A 25,066-nucleotide genomic window follows, 5' to 3' on the forward strand; every position below is an offset into this window, starting at 1 on the left:
TATGAAAACACAGAAAAGTGTAGAAAATTCCTGTCTAGGCTGTGAGGATTAGACTTCATGCCAGGCCAATAAGCCCCCATTATCCCATCCACTACAAACTGCAAAATGCTTTTAAGTACAGAGAAAGCATTGCACTGTCTCATCTTCTCCTGAGGCCAAGGACAGACTGGTTAACTTCCTCATCTCTTAGAGGTAAACAGACCCATCATCTTTGCGTCTCCCTGCCATTTGGAGTTGGCCTCTTCTGTGTTGGTTGATGGGTGGCTCAGACACACTGTCCTATGAGGTTGCCCAAAGGGTCATTCTCAATTGTTAAATGCTTTTCCTTTTGAATTTAGCAGTGGAAAGTCCCTCTTTCTTGATTTTTTTTCCCCATGCTTGGCTATAAATCTTTAAATCACAGTGGATGCAAAAAAAATGTCCCCCTTCCTCGGTAAGTAAATATGAAAAAAAAATCTGTAAGATCTTTGCTGTCTCCTACATATTCCGTAGGGCACCAGTGCTAAATTTTGCTTGGCAAAATTGAGCTAGTTTGAGGATCTTGTTTCTGTCTGTTTCAGCAGGAAAAATTGGATCTTTTTTCATTCACTAGCTTCTTCTGGTGGAACAACTTCCAGCAACATCTGGAGATACATGGTGATGGGCTCTGAAATAACACAGGTTATCGGAGTTACAGATATTCTATTACTTTAATATTTTCCCTTTTCTGGAGAAGTTTCAAATCGAGGTTGACTGCATGAGCCTAGTGGTGACCAAGCTAACAAGATCAATTTAGAGATCTCTTCACAAATTCTTATTTCATAGCATATTGCTATGAAGATAGCAGAGAGTAAATGCTGAGCTCATCCTAAACTAAAACTCAATGTGATTTTCTTCCCAACTTCACTATCCGTTGGTCCCAGAAATAGCAGAAAGTCAGTTCAGAATCATTGACCACCTACCCCATAAAACTACCCCGTTATGCAAAAAGCAGATTGTTCCACTGAAGTTTAATCCCATGATGTGTTTTATAATTTAGCAAAACCTTTCAGCTTAGCAAAGTTAAGTCCTGACTTGAGCCATTTTAAAAGAGTAAGATTTCAAGTCGTCACTTAGCATAGAAACTAAGCAGCAAAAGTCTAAAGATATATCCTTGCCTAGTATTTGAGGGACAAGGATTCTTGATGTCTGACAACATGTGAAGGAACATTTAGGAGGCTGTTGTTATCAAAACGTCATTATCAAAAAAGATTAACAAATTGGACTTTATCCTATCACAGGTATAAGTGCAAATTCCATTCTGAAAAGGCAAGCATTTAATATATACTTGGATACCCACAAGTGCCACCAGTTTAAAAATAAGGAAAGTCTTCAACAATATTCTGAAGGAAGAAGTCAGAATCTCAGACAATTTTTCCTATTCTAGGAAAGAGATTATAAAAGTGTTGAATTAAGTTTTCTACCATGGTTATTTTTTAAAGACATGTGCTTGTATCAATAAAAAAAATGTACCAATAAAGGAGAATAGTTGTAGCTCAAGACTGAAATGAGTCTGGTGCTCTCTTAACTTGGTTGTTTTCTTACAGACGTTTTGAAAACCAGACTAGGTAACATCAGTGCATAAAGGATGTTTCAGGGAAAGAAAATGAGCTGGCAATTAAATGTGAAATCCACCTTTATTTTGGATTTTAGAACTTAGCAGGCTTGCTAATGATTCTCCAGTGGCTTCCATTTGCAATAAAGTTCAGTGAGGCTATTTATAAAACCTCCATTCCTAGGCAGTTCCCAAGCTGATTTAACTTTCCTTGCTTTGTTGATGCTTTGCTCAATTCCATTCATCCCTTATAACCTCTTTTAATGAACGTTTTAAGGACTGCATTCTCCTGCTTCTTTGGCAGCAGGAAAAAAAAATTCTTTAGGGAAAACTCCCCCCCCCCCCTTTTAGGTGGAAATTCACTATCCACGTAAAACCATGCACTTACCTGAGATTTTTTGAGCCCAGCCAAACTTATAGTGGATGAAAAGAAAGTAAAAGATAAGTCCACTGAGAATAAATAGGACACAGTACAAATATGCCAACTCAGGTTCACTTATAATAGGTGCCAAGACCAGAACGATGGCCACTAGCACCACAAGAATAGGGATGACCAGTGGTATCTGCAGGAGAGAGCAAATATGCCGTTAGATAATTGGATGTAGCTGGCAAAGCTAAATAACCCTCTTAGTTCTAGCTGAAGATACCAAAAATGGTCTGTTTACACCAGCAGCTCCCAACCTTTTCTATACCCTGCACCCCTAGAACGCTTCTGATACATTCTCGCAAAAGTTCAAAATAATGGCAATGAACTATGCATATACGTTATAATTTTGAAAACCTAGTTTTCGCACCCACTGAAATATCGTCTCACGATCACCCACAGTTGGGAACCTCAGGTTTACACCATCGACATGCAGCAATTTGTTCCATTTGAACTTAATTTGCCTAGGCGACCCGTATCTGCCAGCTGCCTGACCCTACCTGTGTTTAGCTTGGCAATGTTTTGCTTTCAGTCAAACTGGTAGCTCCAATTATCAATTGTGGAGGGCATGATCGACTTCACTTTCAGAATTGGAAGAACCCAAGAACTTCTCTCTGCATTAATAGACTTCTCATATGAAGAAGGGAGCATAGGAGTCAACTCCAACCCCATACACATTCCTTAGTTAGAATATTGAGATAATATCCAGTGCCCATCAGCTCAGATTCCCAGCAAGGATGTTGGGAAGCCAACAGTGCTTAAAGAGACTAGTTTATAAATTTCCAACAAGCTATCACTGTCAAGGAGAAACAAATAGGATAGCTGGCTTAATTTTAAAAAGGCACAGAACATTCAACCTAATACTTCTAATATTACCTCTCTGCTTACTCTGGCTAGCCATAGTATTTATTTATGGCTCAGGGCATGAGTAAGCCTATCCCAGGTATTCATTTGCAGGGCATACAGTTAGAAAATTTGCCCAGGTATTTCTTTGTTGATGGTCATATTTATCACATGTTTCAAATATCCACTTTCAGCAAAGTTATCAGGAAAAATAATTTTTCCTCAGCATAAAGCCTGGTCAGAAACATATGTGGAAGTGTTGAACTGCACTTGATTAGCAAAAGGGATGCTTTGGGTGGGCAGTTGAGATCAGAATAATAATAGAATAGCAGAGTTGGAAGGGGCCTTGGAGGCTTCTAGTCCAACCACCTACTCAAGCAGGAAACTCTATTCCACACAAGTGGCTTTCCAGTCTCTTCTTAATAGCCTCCAACGATGGAGCACCCATAACTTTTGAAGGCAAGCTGTTCCACTGGTTGATTGACATTTCCATCAGGAAATTTCTCCTCAGTTCTAGGCTGCTTCTCTCCTTAATTAGTTTCCATCCATTGTTCCATGTCTTGCCTTTGGAAAATAGGTTGACCCCTACTTCTTTGGGGCAGCCCCTGAAATATTGGAACTCCAAAATATCCAAAGAACGAGCAAGTGAGCACTTGTGAAGCCACGCCACCAGTTCTCGAAAGCTGGAAGATGCCTTTGTGATTTTCTCAGTGCTCTGCTGTTGCTGGATGACAGCTTTCAGGATCCCTTCCTGTCAGGCTGAGGCGGTAAGGAAATTGTAACCCAATAACCTTTAGGGTCAAATTTCCCATCTCTGCTTGCACTAGGAGGCAAGAAATGGTTGCCCAATGAAACCCTTCCTCCTCAGTTCTAGGGTGATACTTACTTTGATAGGCCTTTTCAGATCTTTTCTCGTAAAGCGCATAATAATCAGTCCCAAGACAGTTAAGCCATAGAAGAACCAGACCGCAAAGCTGAAGTAGTTAATGAGGGTGTTGATGTCTCCCGGGATGACGTAAAAAAATGCTACCGTGCCCTGAAAATAGAAGAAAACGGAAGGGTGTGTGTTACAGGAAGGAGTTGTGAGTTTTGCCCCGTTTTACGAATTTTCTCATCACACCTGTTAAGTGAATTGTTGCAGTTCTTAAATTAGTAGCACGGTTGTTAACAAAACTGGTTTCTCCCTTGACTTTGCTTGTCAGAAGTCGCAAAAGGGGATCACATCACACACACACACACACACACACACACACACACACACACACGGAGGCTGCAACCGTCATAAATATGAGTCAGTTGTCAAGCATCCAAATGTAAATCACATGACCATGGGGATGCTGTAATGGTCGTAGGTGTAAAACGATCATAAGTCATTTTTTCCCAGTTTGAACGGTCGCTAAATGAACTGTTGTAACTTGGGGACTGCCTGTATATGATTTTCAAGAAGACATCAGCTGTAACTGACAATTAGTTATTAAAGACGAAGGTTCCCTAACTGATTTCCAACATGCAGCTTTTTCTTAATATAAGATCATTAGAGAAACCAATGGAAGAATAAGAATTAATACAAATAAGAAATACTGCGAGATTTCAAGGATCCTCTAAAAACATTTGTCTGAAATGATATAGAGTTTCCTGCCTGAGCACGGGGTTGGTCAACGTTCCTTCCAACTCTTACTCTGTTACTCTATTAAAATTAAATTATAGAGCTAAATTTTATAGATTTTTGTTTGAAGCTGGAAATTCTTAGTTTGCTATTTGAGTTGTTATACTTACATAAAATATAACAGAGGGTGCCGGCGTTAAACGTTTAACACTGATGTAAGATAGAATCTTTAACATGTGTCCTTCACGCCCGGCTACATAAGCAAGCCTAGAAAATCAAAATATATCTAGTTTGATAACAAAATGACTGCAAGAAAACAACCAAGCGCAGATACAGGTAATCCTCGGGTTACAACCACAACGGAGCCCAAAATTTATGTTGCTATGCGAACCATTTGACTTTCCTTGCCACCGTTGTGAAGAGAAAGATTGCATCTGTTAAGTTAATAGCAAGAAATAGAAATATTTATTTTATTTTTATTTATTTTAATTCCATTTATATCCCGCCCTTCTCCGAAGACTTAGGGCGGCTTACAAGCTTAGCAGTAGCCTTTATTCTATGTATATGCCTGCTTATTAGGGCTTTCACACACACACAAAGTCAGCTTATTGCCCCCAACAATCTGGGTCCTCATTTTACCTACCTCGGAAGGATGGAAGGCTGAGTCGACCTTGAGCCTGGTGGGATGCGAACCTGAACTAATTGCAGGCAGCTGGTGTTACTTAAGGAGGCATTAGCCCACTGCTCCACCAAGGCTCTTCAAATAGGAAATCTTTTAAATCATCCTTTTCCCACCACAGGATAGTTGCCTCGGATTATAGTTTATATCAGGCAGCAGAAGCAACGTTTTATTTCGGAAGTAATGACAGTATCAAAGGGGACATTTTAAAAACCGATAAAACCTAGTGTTGCGTATGTAAATTATTAATAAAGTGAAACAAAAATGAGCAAGGAGAAATGCTAGTTTTGTTCAAGACTGAATAATAAAAGGGGAAGAATCCTGGGTCTAAAACAGCGGTAGGCAACCTCGGCTCTTTTATGACTCATGGACTTCAACTCCCAGAATTCCTGAGTCAGCTGACTCAGGAATTCTGGGAGTTGAAGCCCATGAGTCATAAAAGAGCCGAGGTTGCCTACCCCTGGTCTAAAACATCAATGGCTTTTCCCAGTTACTGGTTTTCTCACTCCCTGAAATGGGAGGCGAGTATATCAATGCCCCGACAGCAGTCCTTTTGTTACACCTTTGCAGTGAGGCTAGTAACGTTGCTGCCGGCACCAAAAGTAGATTATTATTTTTTTTACACATACTGCAGGGGTTAACTAGTAACACGGTTGTTAAGTGAATCTGGCTTTACCATTGACTTTGCTTGTCAGAAGGTCGCAAAACAGGATCACATGACCCCCGGGGACACTGCAACCATCATAAGTACGAGCCAGTTGCCAAGTGTCTGAATTTTGATCATGTGACCATGTGGGATGCTGCAACGGTCGCCAGTGTGAAAAACAGTCATAGGTCCCCTGTTTTTTCAGGGCTGTTGCAACTTTGAACGGTCACCAAAATGAACTGTTGAAAGTCAAAGACAGCCTGTATTTCGGACAAAAGGCTATTCAGATGCCTCCAAGATGAATCTGTTATAATGTCAACAGTTTTGTACAAAAAGACACAAAGGCTTGAGGGCAGCGTTGCTTGACACCGGAAAGTAAGAAAAGCTCGCCCAAGCTGAACTAAATGTTCTCTTCTATAGATCTGTTGATGCTCAGAAAGAAAAAAAAAACAGTCAATGCAGCATTTTGAAGCGCACGGTGATTCTCAGAACGCTTGGATTTTTCATGGTATGCAACATTAAGATTTGGAGGCAGGAAAAGAAAAATGGCATTTAGTTGATCAACGCACTTGACAATGTCAAGATATGGAATGAATTCCGCCTCTCCAATGCGTTAAAGATCACTTTTTATTTGATTTGATTCCTTCAAGTCAATGTGGACCCTTGGCAACCATCTGGACAAGTCCCTGCAGCTTTCTTGGCAAGATTTTGAAGGATTTTTTTAAAATTATTTTTTTTTGGGGGGGAGGCACTGATTCCTTTTTAGGGCTGAAAGAAAATGTGTGTCCCAAGGTCACTCAGCTGGCTTTCTGCCCAAGGTGGGACTATAACTCAAGATCCTTTGGTTTCTAGCCTGGTGCTTTAACCATTACACCCAACTGGGTCTTGCTCTAGCCTATACTGTAATAAATGAGAGTGAAAAAAGTCAGATTTAAGCTTCTTTCGCTATATATACACATACACACACATATTTCAGTGATCCTAATGTACCACATCCCTTTCACCAGAACTGGAGAGGTTTGAACTGATGTTGCGAAATCCTCCTTCAGACCATTAAATTTGCACAATTCTTTAAGAAAATGCTGCAATAGCAGTTTCCATGTCTTAAAAACGATCGCAAGTATTAAAGAAGACACCCCAGAAGCACAGAACCGCTCCATTGAGAAACAAGAGCTGCTAATTAAGCCACAAAATTTGTCTGTAGCTTTGTTGTCTGACCCTGCTCAAAATTCTCTTCTCATTTGCTACCGAAAAACCACCAAAGACACAATTTTCCATCCTGATGAGATTTCAGTGTCGGTCTGATAGAAAAAAGTTCTTGTGTTTTGTTTGGATCAGGGCTGCGGAGTTTTAAAAAGCAGCATTGATGAATGAAATATATCCAGACTGGAAAAAAGCCAGGAATATCTCAAATTCAACCTCTAGATGTTAACTTGTAAATTACAGCTTTTCATCTTTGCAAGGGCCTCACTTGGTGACAGAGTTAATTAGCTTTTGCAGAGCGCAAAATATGACACCATATTTAGTGTCTTTAAAGCAATAGCATGCATTTCTAGCTAAATAGCAGGGGGATGCATTTATCATGAAAGATACAGCAACTAGACTCTTAAAACAACCGACCAGACTGTTCTGAGTTTTACCTGCCAGATGTGAAGCAAGTCCCATTAGCTGCCCCGAGGGCTGAAAATGCCACAAAGAGAGGAACAATCCAAGAAGCGGGGTAAAGGACACGATCCCCAAATGTCTGCGGAGATGGAAGGAAAAAAAACACCTCCCTTTAAAATGAGAAGCTCGCAAAGCTGGCTGCAGAAAAACGGATACTATAAATGCACGCCTCAATCTGTATAATCCTGTGAAGAAGGGTGGGGTTTTTTTTCAGTGAGGTCCGTAGGTGTCTTCTTTACAATTAGTTCTCAACTTAGGCCACAACAGAACCCAACATTTTTGTTACTAAGTGAAGACAGTTGTCCATTTTGCCACCTTTCTCACTCTTAAGTGAATCACTGCTGCCAACAAAATAGTAACACGGTTGTTAAGCAAATCCATTGACTTTGCATGTCAGAAGGTCGCAAAATGGGATCCCGTGACCCTGGGTCACTGCAACCGACATAAGTCCGAGTCAGTTTCCAAGCGTCTGAATTTTGATCACATGATCATGAGGTTGCTGCAACAGTTGTAAGTGTGAAAAACGGACGTAAGTCACCTTTCCTAGGGCTGTTGTAACTTTGAATGGTCACTAAATGAACTGTTGTAAGTCGAGGACTATCTGTACTAAAGCATTACCCCCAGACAGCCACTTCATAATCATCTGCTGGAGATGTTCTTCAGATGATCTGGAGGACCAAACATATCCAAGCATAGCCCTTGGATATAAATTATATAATGAGTTGATCAAATTTGTCCACCCAAAAGATTTATTTTTTGGACAATTTAAACACAGTTCAGTTTAAATGTGTGGCCATTTTGTGTCTTCCCCCTAAAAAAGAATCACGGCTACACAACAGATAGCTACGAAGACTACAAATTTGTGTCCAAGCAATTCCATATGATACGTACCACTGCCACCGCTTGAGACTGTAACAGTTCTGTGGCTGTCATGACGGTGAAATAAGAAATATTGATCAAAAGATAACACACCGCGACCAGGGGGATTCCAATTATGATAGACAATGGTAGATTTCTAAACAATGTGAAAATATATGGCATTAATACATATGTAGATTTAAACTTGGTAGTTCATTATATCTCCATATATTTGCAGCTGAACAAACAATATTAATAAAGAAAAGGAACTTGGTTTATAGATAGTGCTCTGCACTGCTCAGTGATTTTGATAAAGTTTGTCCTTACAGGATGCTGAAATATTGCTATTTTAGAAAAGGTGTTTCTATTTCCCATTTTCATACTCTCAAAGATTATTGATTATTGAATATCCAAATATACCATCTTCCTGCTTAGGTTTTTCTGACCTTTGGTGGATTGCATTATTAATCCATTTATTAATTAATTTTCATTAAAAGTGGGAGGTTGGGTTTACCCAATTCAAAAGATACGTCAAGCCCCTTGAGGCAGTCCTCAGATTCTTGCAGATAGCAATAGCAACAGCAATAGCATTTATATACCACTTTACAGTGCTTTATAGCAGTCTCTAACCAGTTTACAGTGTTAGCATATTGCCACACACACACACACACACACACACACCAACAATCTGGGTCCTCATTTTACTGACCTCGGAAGGATGAAAGGCTGAGTCAACCTTGAGCCGGTCAGGATCGAACTCCAGGCAGTAGGCAGAGTTTGCCTGCAATACTAAATTCTAACCATTGCTCTTTGATTCAGAGGATGCAGATTTATTGTAATGATAAAGAGGTTGGACCACAGAATTGTGACACAGGCTATGCGGTCCGCATTGTATTTACTTATTTCTTCAAAGTTTATAGCTGCCCTACATGACATGCAACTTATTTGACCGGCTCAAGGTTGACTCCGCCTTCCATCCTTCTGAGGTCAGTAAAATGAGGACCCAAATTGTTGGAGGCAATACACTTACTCTGCAAACCACTTAGAGAGGGCTGTAAAGCACTGTAAAGCAGTATATACTGTAAGTCTAAGTGCCATTACTATTGCTGTTATTTCAAAGCAGGACCCTGGATGGTGCAAGCGGAAATGTCCATTTTTAGATTCTCTACCTTACCTGTAAGGATCTTTAAGCTCTTCTGTGATATAATTAAGTTGATTCCTGGAAGAAAAGAAATACCAATAGTTACTCTGTCCAAACTGCAATCCTAAGTATGCAGATTTAGAAGGAAACCTCTACTGAATCTAATTGGAGTTAATAAACCACATCAGAATAATAATTAATAATAATAATAATAATAATAATAATAATAATAATAATAATAATAATAATAATAATAATAATAATAATAAATAATAATAATAAGAAGAAGAAGAACAACAAGAAGAAGAACAAGAAGAAGAAGAACAAGAACAAGAACAAGAACAAGAAGAACAACAAGAAGAAAATAAAAGTTTTATAATAACAATAAAGTTGGAAGGGACCTTGGAGGTCCTCTAGTCCAACCCCCTGCTCAGGCAGGAAACCCTATACCACATCAGACAAATGGCTGTCCAGTCTCTTCTTAAAAACTTCCAGTGTTGAAGCATTCACAGCTTCTGGAGGCAGGTTGTTCCACTGGTTAATTGTTCTGTCAGGAAATTCCTCCTTAGTTCCAGGTTGCTTCTCTCCTTGGTCAGTTTCCATCCATTGCTTCTTGTCCTGCCTCCAGGTGCTTTGGAGAATAGCTTGACTCCCTCTTCTTTGGGGCAGCCCCTGTATGATGACGGTCACGGCAATACTGTGGAACGTCCTATTCAAGTATCTCAAACAAGCCAGCTAGAAATGCCATCTAAACGTCTATCCCTGCTGTACAACCAGTAAGAAGCCCAAGTTCAAAATATAGTCTCCACTAGCATTAATTCCTCTGATATTAATGTAAACGTGTATTCTGTTGATGGTAGTTTGTCCATTGTGAATTTACTGAATTCTCTTTACAGGCTATCCACGTTAGTAGCCATCATTCTTTCCTGTGGCAACAGATTTTTCCGATGGAAAATCCCTAGGAAACTAATAAGAAGATGCTACAGGCATCAGGTCTTCAGTTTGCTATAAAGTCTTCCCCATTAACTGGAGCCTTCCTGCTATATACTTAAGACACAATGTTATTTCTATATTTTATATAAAATAACCTTAGTTATATCATTTTAGTGGAGCTTCAGAAGGAAATAAAGTGTTTCCCGCTGCCTTCCCCACGCAGAGAAGGTCACAAGTTGCAATCAAGCGATCTCTCACTTAACAACAACTATGGCCCAAAAAAGGTCGTAAAATCAGGTGCGGTCAAGCCATGCCCCACTTAATGACTGCTTTATTTAATGACAAATTTTCTGATCGTCAGTTGAGGACTCAGGTGGCACACCACATGCGGCTGAACTGCAACTCCTAATATTTCACATCACTGATCTTGGGACACTGAGAATTGTGGTTTAGCAACAATGCCAGGAGAACTAGTCCTCTGTGCCTGCCTTTGCTCATCTTCCAAAGCTTTTTTTAGAAGCCGTCTAAAATAGCCATTCCGGCTGAAGTTTGAGATTCTGTAGCTCCTTGTGCTTAAGTCTGGCTAAAGGAGAAGGGGGGTTCAACTTTATCGTTCACCTCTGCGAAACATCAAAAAATGTAAAATGAGTTCAACTGCTGTGGTTTTCAGGTGTCCTGCTTCAAAAGTATCTCCTGGTGGGAATGATTTAAGCGGAAATTAGAAAAATGTAAATAAGTTACCATCCATCATAGGCCCAGAGTCCACTGTAGAATGCCAGGCTTATGCCACCCACAGAAATTGAGGAACTGTCAAAAGAATTGTTAAAATTTTTTGTGTTTCCTGAAAAACAAAACAAATTCTGTATAAATATGTATGCAGTAGGTGGCCCTACAAAATTTTTCTAACAATAAATCATCAAGTCTCTTGATGATGCCATCAAGATGCTATGTAGGCATTTTTTACACTGAGCAATAAGATACAAATTATTTAAAAGCAATGCAGTATTTTTGAAATATGTGTTTTCCATTGTTTATGTTGTAGAGGGGAAGGAATCTCTCTCTCTCTCTCTCTCTCTCTCTCTCTCACACACACACACACACACACACACACACACACACGTACACACAAGCACTCTTCCATTTTAAGTTTCAGTAACAGTTATGAGGTGTTTTTCTTCATTTACAAGGAAATTTAAGAAACAAGCATTTTCCCAGGAAAAGTGTGATACAGGTAGTCTTTGACTTATGATTGATTGCTTCGTGACGTTTGAAATTACAATAGACCCCCAAAAGTTACTTACAACCCAGTTCCAAAAGTCCGAAAACCAGGATCACCCACATGGTCACATGACTGCATTTTGGGCATTCAGCATCCAGCCCACATTTACAGCCCTTTGCAGGGTCCAGTGCTCAAATGACTGTGATTTATAAATTTTTTGCCGAAAACCAGCATTTCCTTCTGGTTTTTGGCAAAAACACCCCACAGCAAACAATGGGTTCACTTAATGACTGCCACAAAAAAGCTAATAAAATCAGGTTGATCACATGATCACATGGGTGATCCATTTTATGACCATCAGGACTTACAACTGTAATTGATAGGCTTCATTATAGACATAATCTGAGAACTACCTGTATACAAGACTAGATTAGACCAGACCAGACTAGACTATAAATCCAGTCTTTGCATGGGGCGCGAGGTCTAGATCGCGCTTTTTCAATCAATCAATCAGAATAGAGTTGGAAGGGACCTTGAGGTCTTCTAGTCCAACCCCCTACTCAAGTAGGAGACCCTGTACAATTTGAGACAAGTGGCTGTCCAGTCTCTTCTTAAAAACCTCCAGTGATGGAGCACCCACAATATGAAGAACGGTTTTAGGAGATGGGTATGGCTAGTCTAAAGAAAAGAAGGACTAGGGGTGACATGATAGCAGTGTTCCAATACTCGAGGGGCTCCCACAAAGAAGAGGGGGTCATTCAGGGGATCATTTCCATTTAGCGTTCCCCAGATCTACTGGATTTCTACTCCAAAAATTCCCTATGGCCAGTCTAGCTTGAAATCCTGCATTGTGAAGACCTACTCCGTCTGGTTGCTGACAATTTGAGGGGTTATAACGTACAACAACATACCTTTGGCCAGGAGAACGATGCCACTTACAATGATAATTATGACAATCACCATTTTAGTAGCAGTTAAAATGTTCTGAAGATAGCTTGTCCATTTCACACTCAGTGAATTCAAGACTGTAATGGCCACTGCAAGACAAAGGATGATAAAATAGTTTAAAACATTGGCTTTTTCCTCACTTTTAGTTCTTAGCCCAGCCTGAAAATGTAGATGCGGACAGAGAAGGCATGTATTGTGCAATCACTCTGTTTTGTTTGTCGCATTTTATGGAGGGTCCGACGTCAACGTCATCTTTCGTTAAAACCTTCCCAAGTTTTGCCATCGTTCTTCTATATTTGTTTTTCTAACCACAAAATACTCTTTAAGGAAGAAAAGCATGGTGTTCAGATCTTTCCAGACACGTCCACTAATTTGTAATTGTAAAGAGGACAGAAAGGTAAAATTATTGCATACAGCGCGTCTTAACTACAGCATGTCTCCCAATCCATCCCTTTGTTCACAGATTTTCTTCACTAGGATGGGAAATCCACCAAAATGACATGTATTTATTTATCTCATCTTTATTCTTTTTACAAATAACTCAAGGCGAAGAACATAGCCAACACAACCATCCTCCTCCTATTTTCCCCACAACAATAACTCTGTGAGGTGGATTGGGCTACGAAAGAGAATGACTGGCTCAAAGTCAAGCTGGCTTCACAGCTAAGGCGAGACTTGAACTCACCGCCCCTTGCTTTCTAGCCTGGTGCCTTAACCGTTGGATCAAGCGGGCTCAATTATATCATCTAGAGCAGGGGTGCTCAACCTTGGCAACTTTAATACTTGTGGACTTCAACTCCCAAAGCTGGCTGAGGAATTCTGGGAGTTGAAGTCCACAAGTCTTAAAGTTGCCAAGGTTGAGCACCCCTGCTCTAGAAAGCCATAATCTCTTTTCAGATGGGTAACACAGGCGTGTGTGTGTGGGTTCTTCTTCCATTCTCTTCCAGATCTACCTCCGCTTCCATCCCTAACTTGGTTTCCCTCCCTTAAGGCCAAAGACTCACCAATGGCTGCTGTAGCCAGGCACTTAATGACCGCCACGGGAGGCTCACATCCTGGGTAAAATGGAGCCGACACATACTCAGCGAAAGTGAGGCAGATAATGGCGAAGGCGCTGGGCTTGATGACCATGAGACTAGACCAGGAAAACAAGAACGCAGGAATGGACCCAAAGGCTTCCAACAGGTAAGGATATTCTGCTCCTGATTTGGTTATTGTTGTGCCGAGTTCAGCAAAGCAAAGGGCCCCTGAAAGTGGAGTTTCACCATTAATACCGAGGCAGACTGGGAAGTTTTATTTATTTATGGATCACATTTACATAGCTTTGCACATATTCAAGGAATCCTGGGTGGCCAACTAAGTACATCTGGCTCTCCAATGTGAGACACATTATCAACAGATGGAATTTCAACTGTATCCTCATGGCCACCATTTTGAGGTGTTGTTTTTTTAAAAAAAAAAAGAAGAGAAAAAGAAAACCATACCCTGAAGGTACCTGCAGATGATGAGCAGAATGTCAGCAGAAATTTCCCCATTGCTAACTCTGCCACTGTAACCATTGCACCCCACCACCAGAAGTAAGCAGCTTACTCTCTTGACTGAGCGGAGCAAGACTTGCAGCAGAGGAACAGACACCAAAAGAGGGATCAAGTAGGTTAGTGTGATAAGCCATCTTTCCGTAACCCATCAGCAGTTCATGAGGGTTGGGAGGGCAAATGTCAAATTTGTATTCCATCACAACAGAGCCACGGAAGATAGGGTGCGAAAAAGAAGCTTGGCTTGGCTTTCTGCGCAGAAAGAGATGGAGAGCACGAGAAACAGTTTACCTAAAGTGGCCAACACTCCACAGGCTGCCCAGATAACCAAGCAAGGTCCAATCGCTCCAACATTAATCAGAACAGACTTTGGAGAAATAAAAATTCCAGACCCTATCACAGTTCCGACGATGACACATATTCCACTGATTAGACCCACCTAAAAAGGGAGGAAGGAAAAAAAAGAAAGAAAGCAAATAAATTCGAGACAGTTTGGTTAGCCAAGCATTGTTTATATGATATCGTCAGAAGTGGATCTGCAGGGGTAGTAAAGCAATAGTCAGATAGAAAAAAAAACGAGTAACAACCATTATTTTTCTCTATGCATCTCTGTGAATCTTACACACTTGCAACTTTTGACTACAGTACAGTGCAACACAAGAGTCAATAATAAACAAGATGGTTAGTCTGTGCTGCTGTTTCTTTCTGGCCTTCATTCCTACCACAAGGAACTCCAAGTAGCATTCTGGAAGACTCACCTGGGTTCCAAACATAAGAACTTTTCAATCTAGAAAGCTCATCCTGACTTCAGCCAATCATTAGGGATCAGACATGGTAGGATATGGGGGATTTTATACAGATATTGTCACCAATCATGCTACTCCATCTGCTAACTGAATTGTAATGCTTTAGTATTGTATCTGACTGCTAATTAATTGAAAGCAAAGGTCCCACTTTGGGAGATATAGCTTTAACAACCATTTCCTCCAAGTCTGTTGGGTATCTCAGAAGCTTTTATACCAGAGGAGGACCAGTGAGGTTCTGAAGATCAGTGACTCCTTCTCACTTGTCAGGGAGGAAGAGTGGGTGTGGCTTGGGTATAATATCCCAACGATGTTTGAGAGGCAGGTTCTTGCATCGCCATGTTTCAGGGGTGACTTTAGTAATGGAGAACTTCATTCTTTTCATCCACTTTAAAGGTAAAGGTAAAGGTTCCCCCGCACATGCGTGCTAGTCGTTTTCGACTCTAGGGGCCGGTGCTCATCTCCGTTTCAAAGCCGAAGAGCCAGCGCTTGTCCGAGGACGTCTCTGTGGTCATGTGGCCAGCATGACTAGATGCCAAAGGCGCACGGAACGCTGTGACCTTCCCACCGTAGTGGTCCCTATTTTTCTACTTGCATTTTTACGTGCTTTCGAACTGCTAGGTTGGCAGAAGCTGGGACGAGTAACAGGCGCTCACTCTGCTACGCGGCACTCGGGATTTGACCCAACAAACTGCCGACCTTCTGATCGACAAGCTCAGTGTCCTAACCCACTGAGCCACCGCGTCCCTTCATCCACTTTACACCTAGCTTTGTTTGGGGGAGGAATGACTAACGAGGCGTGGCCAGTTGTAAGAGGTCAACCCAACTTCCTGCTCAGTGCATCAGTCTGAGTTAAAGCATCCTACACATTGAGCATTCATAGATCATAATGGCTGCTGTACCTAGAAGTGGTCTGGAAGCATTTCATTGGCTTGTTTGGAAAGAAAATGCCTCCGTTAGGTCTATCTTTGGCCTAATCTAATAGGACTCTATCTGCTTTGAACTAAATGGTACTAAAACAGCTTTTCTAATCTCTTTTGTTCTAGATGTGTTAGATGGGTTCCCAATCATCAGAAACAGTAAGTGGGAATTCTGATGGAATCTCTCCAGAAGATTTGTTTAGCCTTCTGACACATTATTAAGATTCTCTTAAGTGTTCAAAAAGAAAAGCAAATTCATTCCATATTTCCAGGATCAAATATGTGGTTAGCTAATTTACCTTCAGCCCAATTTGTTTCTGCTGGTAAAGTAGATCAGTTCTTTCCTATCTTTCCTAGAACCAACTATTTATGTGAAATGTATTGTTTCAATTCTTGGCGAAACCAAGCCACTTTCTTTTATGGATAAGGAATGTGATGTAATCAATGCCCTGTGCTTTATCTATCTTTTCTGATACCCAAACCCACCAAATAATTAGACAGAGAAAACTCATGCATAAATCAGACTCCTGTCCTTTTCAACAATACAAATTAAGAGCTTGGGCTACCATGCAAACATTAACCCAACATTCCTGACAGCAGAAGATTTTTAAAAAAGTTCTTGTGAACTTTGGTAACCTATTCACCCATCACCTTCCTACTAATTAACGTGTTAACATGGAGAGGGGTGTGTGTGCTTGGATTGCTCTTTTGGCACTATAGAAATGGAACGTTCACCTAGTAGTGTATGATTTCTTGTTTCATGTATGATGTGAATCAAATGCTGGCATTAGGAAGGAGAAAGAAGATACTGTTTGGTTGTCCTCCCAATGAGGCTTAACAAAAGTGGAAAAGCGTTGTCACCTTTCAGAATCCATATGGATGACCCAGACACTATGACTAGGATGAGCCTTTATGGTGTAACTCAGCAAAGCTCTTGTGATCCCTGTAATGGATGCTCTTTGCTTGCCTCCTCCTTCTGTACCAGACCTCATGGAAAGATGTTAAGCCTCTCCTGTTGTTGTTGTTTTGTGGGGGGTCCAATTTGAACCTAGGTGGGAAAATGCTATACCTGGAATCCCTCGTTGATATGGAAGGTAATAAGAACAGCATTGTGCTATTATCTGCAAAATCAAAATCAATAAAGGAGAAATTGTACCTACAGTGTTGCAACCAAGGAGAAAAATTGAACTTGATCTGTAAATTACTTTAAAAGAATACATTACACAAATCTTGCCTCTTTCTGTAAGTTCGTGGATTTAGGTTTCTTGCTTGTAACCGACAGATCATCAAGAGCCTGGCTTGAACTTTGTTTTCTATGTCTTACGTTCTCCATCGGCTTTCTTAGCATTGACAAACCTGCTAATATCAGCAATCTCTGCAAAGAGCACAAAAGTTAACAATAATTACATTAATAACCAAATGTTATCTAGATGCTTCATTAGAACTCCAGTCCTTTGATTTTAATCCAATGAAGACAAGCGGCCTAGTTACATGATGAAAACGAAGTAATTACCAGCGGATGGATGGAGTACAGCAGTTGAAAACTCCAAATTCACAAGGATCCAAAAGTGTTTCTGATAAGTCATCCTTTTCAAGCAATAATTCAGAAGGTCTGTGAAATGGAGTGAAATTCTCTCCCATTCAGACCGAGGGCAGAAAAATGCTACCATCCCTCGGAAATGTTTCTGTTACAGCGAAAGCTAAAATCTGGGGCATTTTTTCCATCTTACACGTACCATAATGTTATGTGCTCCTTTCATATAGTTATATATTTTTACCACTCTTATCCATGTACTCTGTGCCACATGCTAAATAAATAAAATAAATACAATGAATGAATGAATGAATGAATAAATAGGCATTTTTATTTTTATTTCCCAAGCTCATTGGTTAAGGGAAAGTTGCCTATATGGGAAGTCCTCAACTTAAGACCACAACAGCGACAGAATTTCCATTGCCAAGCAAGGTGGGTGTTAAGTGACCCAACACCAATTTTGACCTTTTTTTTTGCCACAATTGATAAACGAACCACTGCAATTGTTAAATGAATCACGTGGCTTCTTCCCCCATTGATTTTGCTTGATGTAAGCCTGCTGGGAAGGTTGCAAATAGCAAACATGTCACACACAGACACACACACACACACACACCACTGGGATGCTGCAATCCTCGTAAATACCCAGTGGTGGGATTCAGCCGGTTCGCACCACTTTGGCAGAACTGGTAGCTAATTTTTTGTTGCCCAGGCCCAGAACGGACTTTCGGAAGCGGCATCCACACAGAGAACTGGTTGTTCACATATTTGAATCCCACCACTGTAAATACCGTATATGCTGGTTGCCAAGCGCTCAAATTTTGATCACGTGACCGTGAGGGTGTTACGATAGTCCTAAGGGTGAGGACTGAAAAAAAATCTGCTTTTTTCCAGTGCTAGCTAAATGAACGGTTGTAAGCTGTGGAGCATCTTTATACATTCTCAGCATTTCTGCCGTGAGAAACTCCGTCACAGATAGTCCTTGAACTACAACAGTTCATTTAGGGAAGTGTTCAAAGTTAGATGGGCACTTTAAAAAGTGACCTATTACGACCATTTTCCATGCTTGCAGCCCTTGCGGCATTCCCATGTTCACGTGATCAAAATTCAGATCCTTGGCAACTGACTCATATTTACGACGGTTGCAATGCCCCGGGTGTGTGTGTGTCACGTGACCCCTTTTTTGTGACCTTCTCATGAACAAAGTCAACGGGAAAAGACAGATTGGCTTGACATTTTACTAACTGCAATGATTCACTTAACAAACGTGGCAAGAAAGGTTGTAAACCTCACTTAACAAATTTCTTGCTTAGCCACAAAAAATCTGGGGCTCGGTTGTGGCCATCAGTTGAGGACTCCCTATATTGAAATCCAATAAAACCGAGTCATGTTCTTTTTTTTTCTTTCTGCATTACACTACCTGCTAAGCTGGCTGACAAACAGGAGCAAAGAATGGAAGATCACGACGAAACAAAAACACAAATATTAGTTCACCTCAGTCTCTTCATGTTTACATGAGAAAATTGTCTGGCAAAAACTGATCTACTTTTACCATAATGTATTACTTCAATGTACTTCAGGAAAAACATTGCAGGAATGTGAACCATGTAACCACCACAGTTCCACACGTACGTAAGGTCACCATCCTTGAAGCATCTGAACTTTGGAATTTGCAGGTTGCTGTTTTCTTCTTGAGGACAAGGCATGACTCATTGGAAGGATCCCATCAGATGAGAAGGAAGATTGCCACAAAATGGTTTATTGCGGCTTAGGGACGCCGCTTATTGGATAATTTACCAGAAAGCATTCACCGGATTGTTTTAATTTGTTGTTTGTTGTTTTTTTTATGTTGTAAATTTTATGGATGGTTTTATGTTTTAATCTGTATGGTATGCTTTCTAAAAAAAAACCTCATAGGTTTTTTTTTTTAAAAAAAATCTGTTCTATTCAGAAGGGACCAGAAGTCACAAACATCGAAATGTCAAATGTCATAATCCACATTTTTAGGAAGGAATGTGACATTTTATGAAGCTCTTTGGCTTTATCAAGCCTGGGGCTCAGCAAAGAGAATTATTTTAGATAGATGGAAAGAAATGTGTACTCCTCATGTTAAGGGATGAATTCAACACATATACCCTTTTAAAAAATGTCTTTATATTCCAGAGATGAGAAGAAGGAACAGTTTGTTCCTATATGGCCAAGATTCAGTTACAAGCCTAAGGACAGAACTAATTTTACCTTATTTGGATCTTTTCCCCCCTTTTTAGCTTAAGTTCTCCTTATTTCCCCCACTTTAGTCACATTAATATATATGCTTTCTTACTATATTATTTTCTTGAGCAATGCCACAGAATATAATCCTGGAAATTTCTTTCTTTTTTACATTTGTATCCTGCCACAGTCAATACAATCAGGATTAACTGGGAATCTCTTGTCACAGAATATAAATGGTCCACGAACACTCACAACGGAAACAACCATACTTGAAAAATAGTGGGCCCCTTTGGTGATTCATTAAAGCAGCCAGATCTGCTTTCGGAATCCTTTGCTGCTCCTGGAAATGTACATAGCTGCTTTAATGAACCATTAACTTTTTAGAGCTAAATCCAAAAGTTTTGTTCATGTGCTTTCATGGAAATCTGGCATGAAAACAGTTAGGGAACCTTAGTGCCAATTTTCAATTATACACTAAATATTGGATACTCAAGTGGTCTAGGCTTGACTTTCAAGATTTTTGACCCAATCTCCAACAACTTCTTCAGTTACAGTTTTCTGAATATTAATCTTAAAAAAGGTGATTTCTAAGCCTGGGTATTGCAATGTATGGCAGTGAAAGCTGGACCATAAGAAAGGCTGAGCGCCAAAGAATGGAGGCCTTTGAACTATGGTGCTGGAGAAGACTCCTGCGAGTCCCTTGGACTGCGAGGCGATCCAACCGGTCAGTCCTAGAGGAGATCAACCCTGACTTCTCTTTAGAAGGCCAGATCCTGAAGCTGAAACTCAAATACTTTGGCCACCTAATGAGAAGGAAGGACTCACTGGAGAAGAGCCTAATGCTGGGAAAGGTTGAGGGCAAGAGAAGAAGGGGACGACAGAGAATGAGGTGGCTGGATGGAGTCACTGAAGCAGTAGGCGTGAGCCTAAATGGACTCCAGAAGATGGTAGAGGACAGGAAGGCCTGGAGGAACGTTGCCCATGGGGTCACGATGGGTCAGACACGACTTTGCAGCTAACAACAAAGCCTGGGTAAGTAGGAAGGCTTTGGATGGAGGAAAATTTAAATTATTAGGGAAAAGTATATAAGAAATATATATAGAGAGAAAAAAAAACCGTAAGAAAATTGTGAGTTCTGGACATCGTTGCTTCAGGTATGAGCATAACCATTTTCTCGTTACCCAACGCCCTTTCCATGACAAATGGATTGTGTCATCACCACCACCCCACACATCCATAATCTGACACAAATATTTATGCGTTTTAATATTTAACTTACCCGATTTTTTCTGAATATATTCTTTGCCAAAAAAGTTTTTTTTTTTGCTTTATTATGTTTTTTTTGTTTGCTATATTTTATACTGCTTACCTGAAAGAAACTTCCGTTTGTTTTTATTTGTGGTTTCACCATCAGAAGTGCCCTGTCTGCACTCTAAATAGATGAAAACATTCTAAAATGCTAAGCGGGAAGATGATGTGTAGATACATGCAGTCCTTGACTTGCAACAGTTCATTTAATGACATTTCTAAGTTACAACGGCACTGGGAAAAGTGAACTTATGACCATTTTTCACACTTACGACTGTTGCAGCAGTACCACCACCAGCACCCCGTGGTCACAGGATCAAAATTCAAACACTTGACAACTGACTCATACTTATGATGGGTAGCACTGTCGTAAAGGGTGACGTGATCCCCTTTTGCAACTTTCTGATCAGCAAAGTCAATGGGGAAGCCAGATTTACTTAACAACCGTGTTACTAACTTAATAGCTGCAGTGATTCATTTAATAGCTGTGGCAAGAAAGGTCATAAAATGGGGCAAAATACAGTTAACAACTGTCTCGCTTAGCAACATAAATGTTGGGCTGAGTTATGGTTGTAAGTCAAGGACCATCTGTATTCCGCATATCTACTAATTAGAAGATGCGTTCGTTGCATGATTCTTATTGCCAAACAAGTGTTCAGAGGGTTGAAGTTCTAAAGATTTACTCTGACCCTCGGAATGGCAGGTAGAAATTTAACCACAAAGTTCCATGACAATCCTAATAAATCTTAATTTCTTTTTTTACATGTCATAAGCCTGTTTTAAAGAAAAATTACTTTGTTCAAAAGCCTTTGGTCACAATTTGGGGGACTGTTGAGGGCAGCTCACAGCTAATCCCGTCCTTTAGCAGGGAACTAAGAATGTCACTTACTGTGGTCCGTCTTGTGCCTGTGTCATCCAAAGAGTCCTTCAACAGGTATTTTCCTTCCTTTCTTTTTCAGGTGCTTTTCCTTGCAAATCAGAGTCAGGAATACCCACGGCTGAAAAAGCAGAGAGTGGGAATTGGCAGTGGCTACTTAAGCCCAGAGGTTATAAAAAAGATAATAATTAAACCGGGGTGCTTGCAAAAAGCATTAAGAGCCCAATTAATTCATGTTGAACTATGTGTGCAAGTGAGTGTGGTGGATTAACAACAAACTGCCAGGAAAGAAGAAGAAGAAAGAGAAGGAGGTGTGCAAATGGAACAAAAGAATGCGATAGTGCAGTTCGCACGCACCAGCCGAGGCGCCAGCAAATTGCAGGTTGCCAGGACTGTATGAAACTTCAAAGTCATGCTGTCTGCTTAGAGAAAACAAACAAACATACAGCTTCCCTTTGGTGGAGAGATAAAGCTGGTTTTCCACAGTTGTAACTCCAGTTAAATGCCAGTGGTATTTCCCCCCCTGCCCCCCCCACTTTTGGAAAATCCTTTTGAAGAGTTGTTAACACCTGTTTCAACTAATACTCACAGAAAGAAAAGTACTGCACAGAGTTACATTTTGAATATCTTTATTTCTCCCACTTTTTTTAAAGCTCTGAATTCACCCTAGGCAAGGTATTTCAAAATAGCACAATCATGTTATTGCTCTTATTTATGGTCCGTTATCTGCCAACTAGGTAGGGTTTGCCAGAGTGAATTACCGATTAATTTCTCTATATGCTTGTTCTTTTGTTATTTCTTCTATTTGTATGTTGCCTTTTGTCTCACAAGAAATTCACTGAGAACTATTATTTACTTGTAAGCACTCGATGCCTTCCAGTTAATGAGAAAAAAAGTTCAGGATTCCAAGATAGGTGTGCCCTGTTCAATATTTCTTTCTAACACTATTGCTCGTAATGATAATAGAAGCCATTATCTGCCTGGTAAATCATTGTTCATCTTCATTCCAGTTCCACCTAGATGCCATTGAATCAAACTAGTATCTTGCTGAGTGTTCCAGTTAAAAGCCACAAGACAACCTGCAGTACAACCTTGGAATAGAAGAGAGCAGAATAACAGAGTTGGAAGGGAACTTGGAGGTCATCTAGTCCAACCCCCCTGCTCAAGCTGGAGACCCTATACCAGGGGTATCAAACTCAATTTCATTGAGGGCCGCATCAGCATTGCGGTTGCCCTCAGGGGGCCAGGTGGGTATGGCCAGGGTGGGCGTGGCCTACTGGGTGGGCGTGGCTACAGTGCGTATGGCCTACTGGGTGGGCGTGGCCAGCTCTACATCGTTCGCATCAAGGGTGCTTATGGGGGCCTGGGCAGGAGTGGGACAGATCTGAGGGTCTCTGGCAGGAGGAGGGTCTCTGGGCCAGGGCCAAGGCAGTGGGGGCCGTTCCCTCACTGTTTCCAGGATGGTTTCGCAGGCCGCATGAAACCACTTCGCGGGCCGCATCCGGCCCCCGGGCCTTGTGTTTGACATGTCTGCCCTATACCATTTCAGACAAATGGCTGTCCACTCTCTTCTTAAAAACCTCCAGTTGTGCATGATGGAGCATGCACAACTTCTGGAGGCAAGAGGTTCCACTGATTAATTGTTCTCCCTGTCAGGAAGTTTCTCCTTAGTTCTAGGTTGCTTCCCTCCTTGATTAGTTTCCATCCGTTGCTTCTTCTGCTACCTTCAGGTGCTTTGGAGGATAGGTTGACCTTCTATCGTTGAGAATCACAGATCATTCTTTCAAGGCCTGAAATATGCAACATATGAAAAGACCTGTTCAGAAGTTTCTACTGGATTTGCTTTCCCTTCAGAGTCACGATGGAGATTGGGGAAGCCCAAGGCAGGTTCAGCCTCCTTAGATCTGCTGGATAAGAAATGTTCAAGCTTGGCAACTTTAAGACTTGTGGACTTCAATGTTGGCTAGGGAATTCTGGCAATTGAAGTCCAGTCATCTTAAAATTGCCAAGGTTGGAAAACCCCTGTGCTAGATACTTAAGTCAAGTTACAGTCTCTTGATGCAGACTAGGAAGTAGGTCGAAAACCATCACCACTGGATTGAAATTTTGCAGGTGTTGAAACACAGGATATTATATTGTCCATTTCACACTAGCACACAGTCGGAACTGGTAGCTCCAAATGTACTCTTGGTTTTGGTAAAGCCGATCAATTTTGCTTACCATTTTTACTTTCAACTGACCCCATGACTCTGTGACCCTAATTGTAGCTAAATGCTGCTTGGTCGTAAGTAAAATGGGCAGCCGGCTGATTGCTGAGGAATGCTCAGTTAATTGTAAGATTTGTCCTTTCTTACCGTATGTGCAATAGTTTTGTGCATATGGATGTATAGTTTTATTTTGTACTGGTCTTTGGCCGCAATAAAGATACACATCTTGACTTGAGGTGAGGAGTGGGGGCATTACGTAAGAGAGGATAGCTGCTGGGATGGGCAACCATTAGTGCTCTGGAAGAGAAAACGAGGAGGAAGCTATGACCCCTTTTAGGCAAAATACTGAATCAAAAAGTGATCTATACTAGGATCTGCTATCAAAATTATCCTGAGTACACACAGGTAGGCTGAAAGACCATAGGCTGAAAGAGATAAGGCTGGTCCCATTAGGAGGCACTAGCACTATACTGACTATGTATGATGAGAAACATAGTCCAAATATCTGGCAGGCTCTCATTGGGAATTGGCAAATCTTTCTTACATGACAATATTGCAAGTCAACTGATTTTTGTAGCTCTTCGACTTGGCTGTTTTCTCTCTCTCCCTTATTATCTATCGTCTACCACCTATTTGTTTGTTTGCCTATCTATCGAGCTATCTAAACAATAAATATGATAAATACATGACAATTTAACCCAATAAAAGCCTAATTTAAACCATAATCAGTCCAGACCCGCTTGTTGAAATAACCAGGTCTTCAAGTCATGGTGGAAGGACTGAAGGTCAGGGGCCGTCTGCAGCTCCGGAGGCAGTTCATTCCAGAGGGTCGGCGCGCCCACAGAGAAGGCTCTCCCCCTGGGGGTTGCCAGCTGGCATTGCCTGGCCGACGGCACCCTGAGGAGGCCGACTCTGTGGGAGCGAACCGGGCGATGGGAGGTTGACAATGGCAGCAGGTGGTCTCGCAAGTACCCCGGGCCTAAGCCATGTAGGGCTTTAAAGGTTATTAGCAGCACCTTGAATCGCACTTGGAGGGTAACCGGAAGCCAATGCAGCTCGCGCAGGAATGGTGTAACATGGGAGTATCAAGATCCTCCCATAAGCACCCGCGCGGCCGCATTATGCACCAGTTG

At 41.1% G+C, this 25,066-nt stretch overlaps 1 protein-coding gene across 1 annotated transcript; it reads right to left on the bottom strand.

Moving 5' to 3' along the window:
• Positions 1-581: 581 nt before the first annotated feature.
• On the bottom strand, positions 582-17,126 carry SLC7A9 (solute carrier family 7 member 9; the record flags this gene model as incomplete). Its single annotated transcript, XM_081335994.1, has 12 exons — positions 582-646; positions 1,962-2,136; positions 3,727-3,876; positions 4,617-4,713; positions 7,412-7,515; positions 8,328-8,451; positions 9,469-9,513; positions 11,110-11,209; positions 12,499-12,624; positions 13,540-13,782; positions 14,362-14,509; positions 17,028-17,126. 12 exons carry the CDS (start codon positions 17,124-17,126, stop codon positions 582-584), a joined length of 1,476 nt encoding a protein of 491 aa, XP_081192120.1.
• Between the last annotated feature and the right edge of the window lie 7,940 nt (positions 17,127-25,066).

Source organism: Vipera berus (genome assembly GCF_964194415.1).
Source record: "Vipera berus genome assembly, chromosome: 10".
Lineage (NCBI taxonomy): Eukaryota > Metazoa > Chordata > Lepidosauria > Squamata > Viperidae > Vipera > Vipera berus.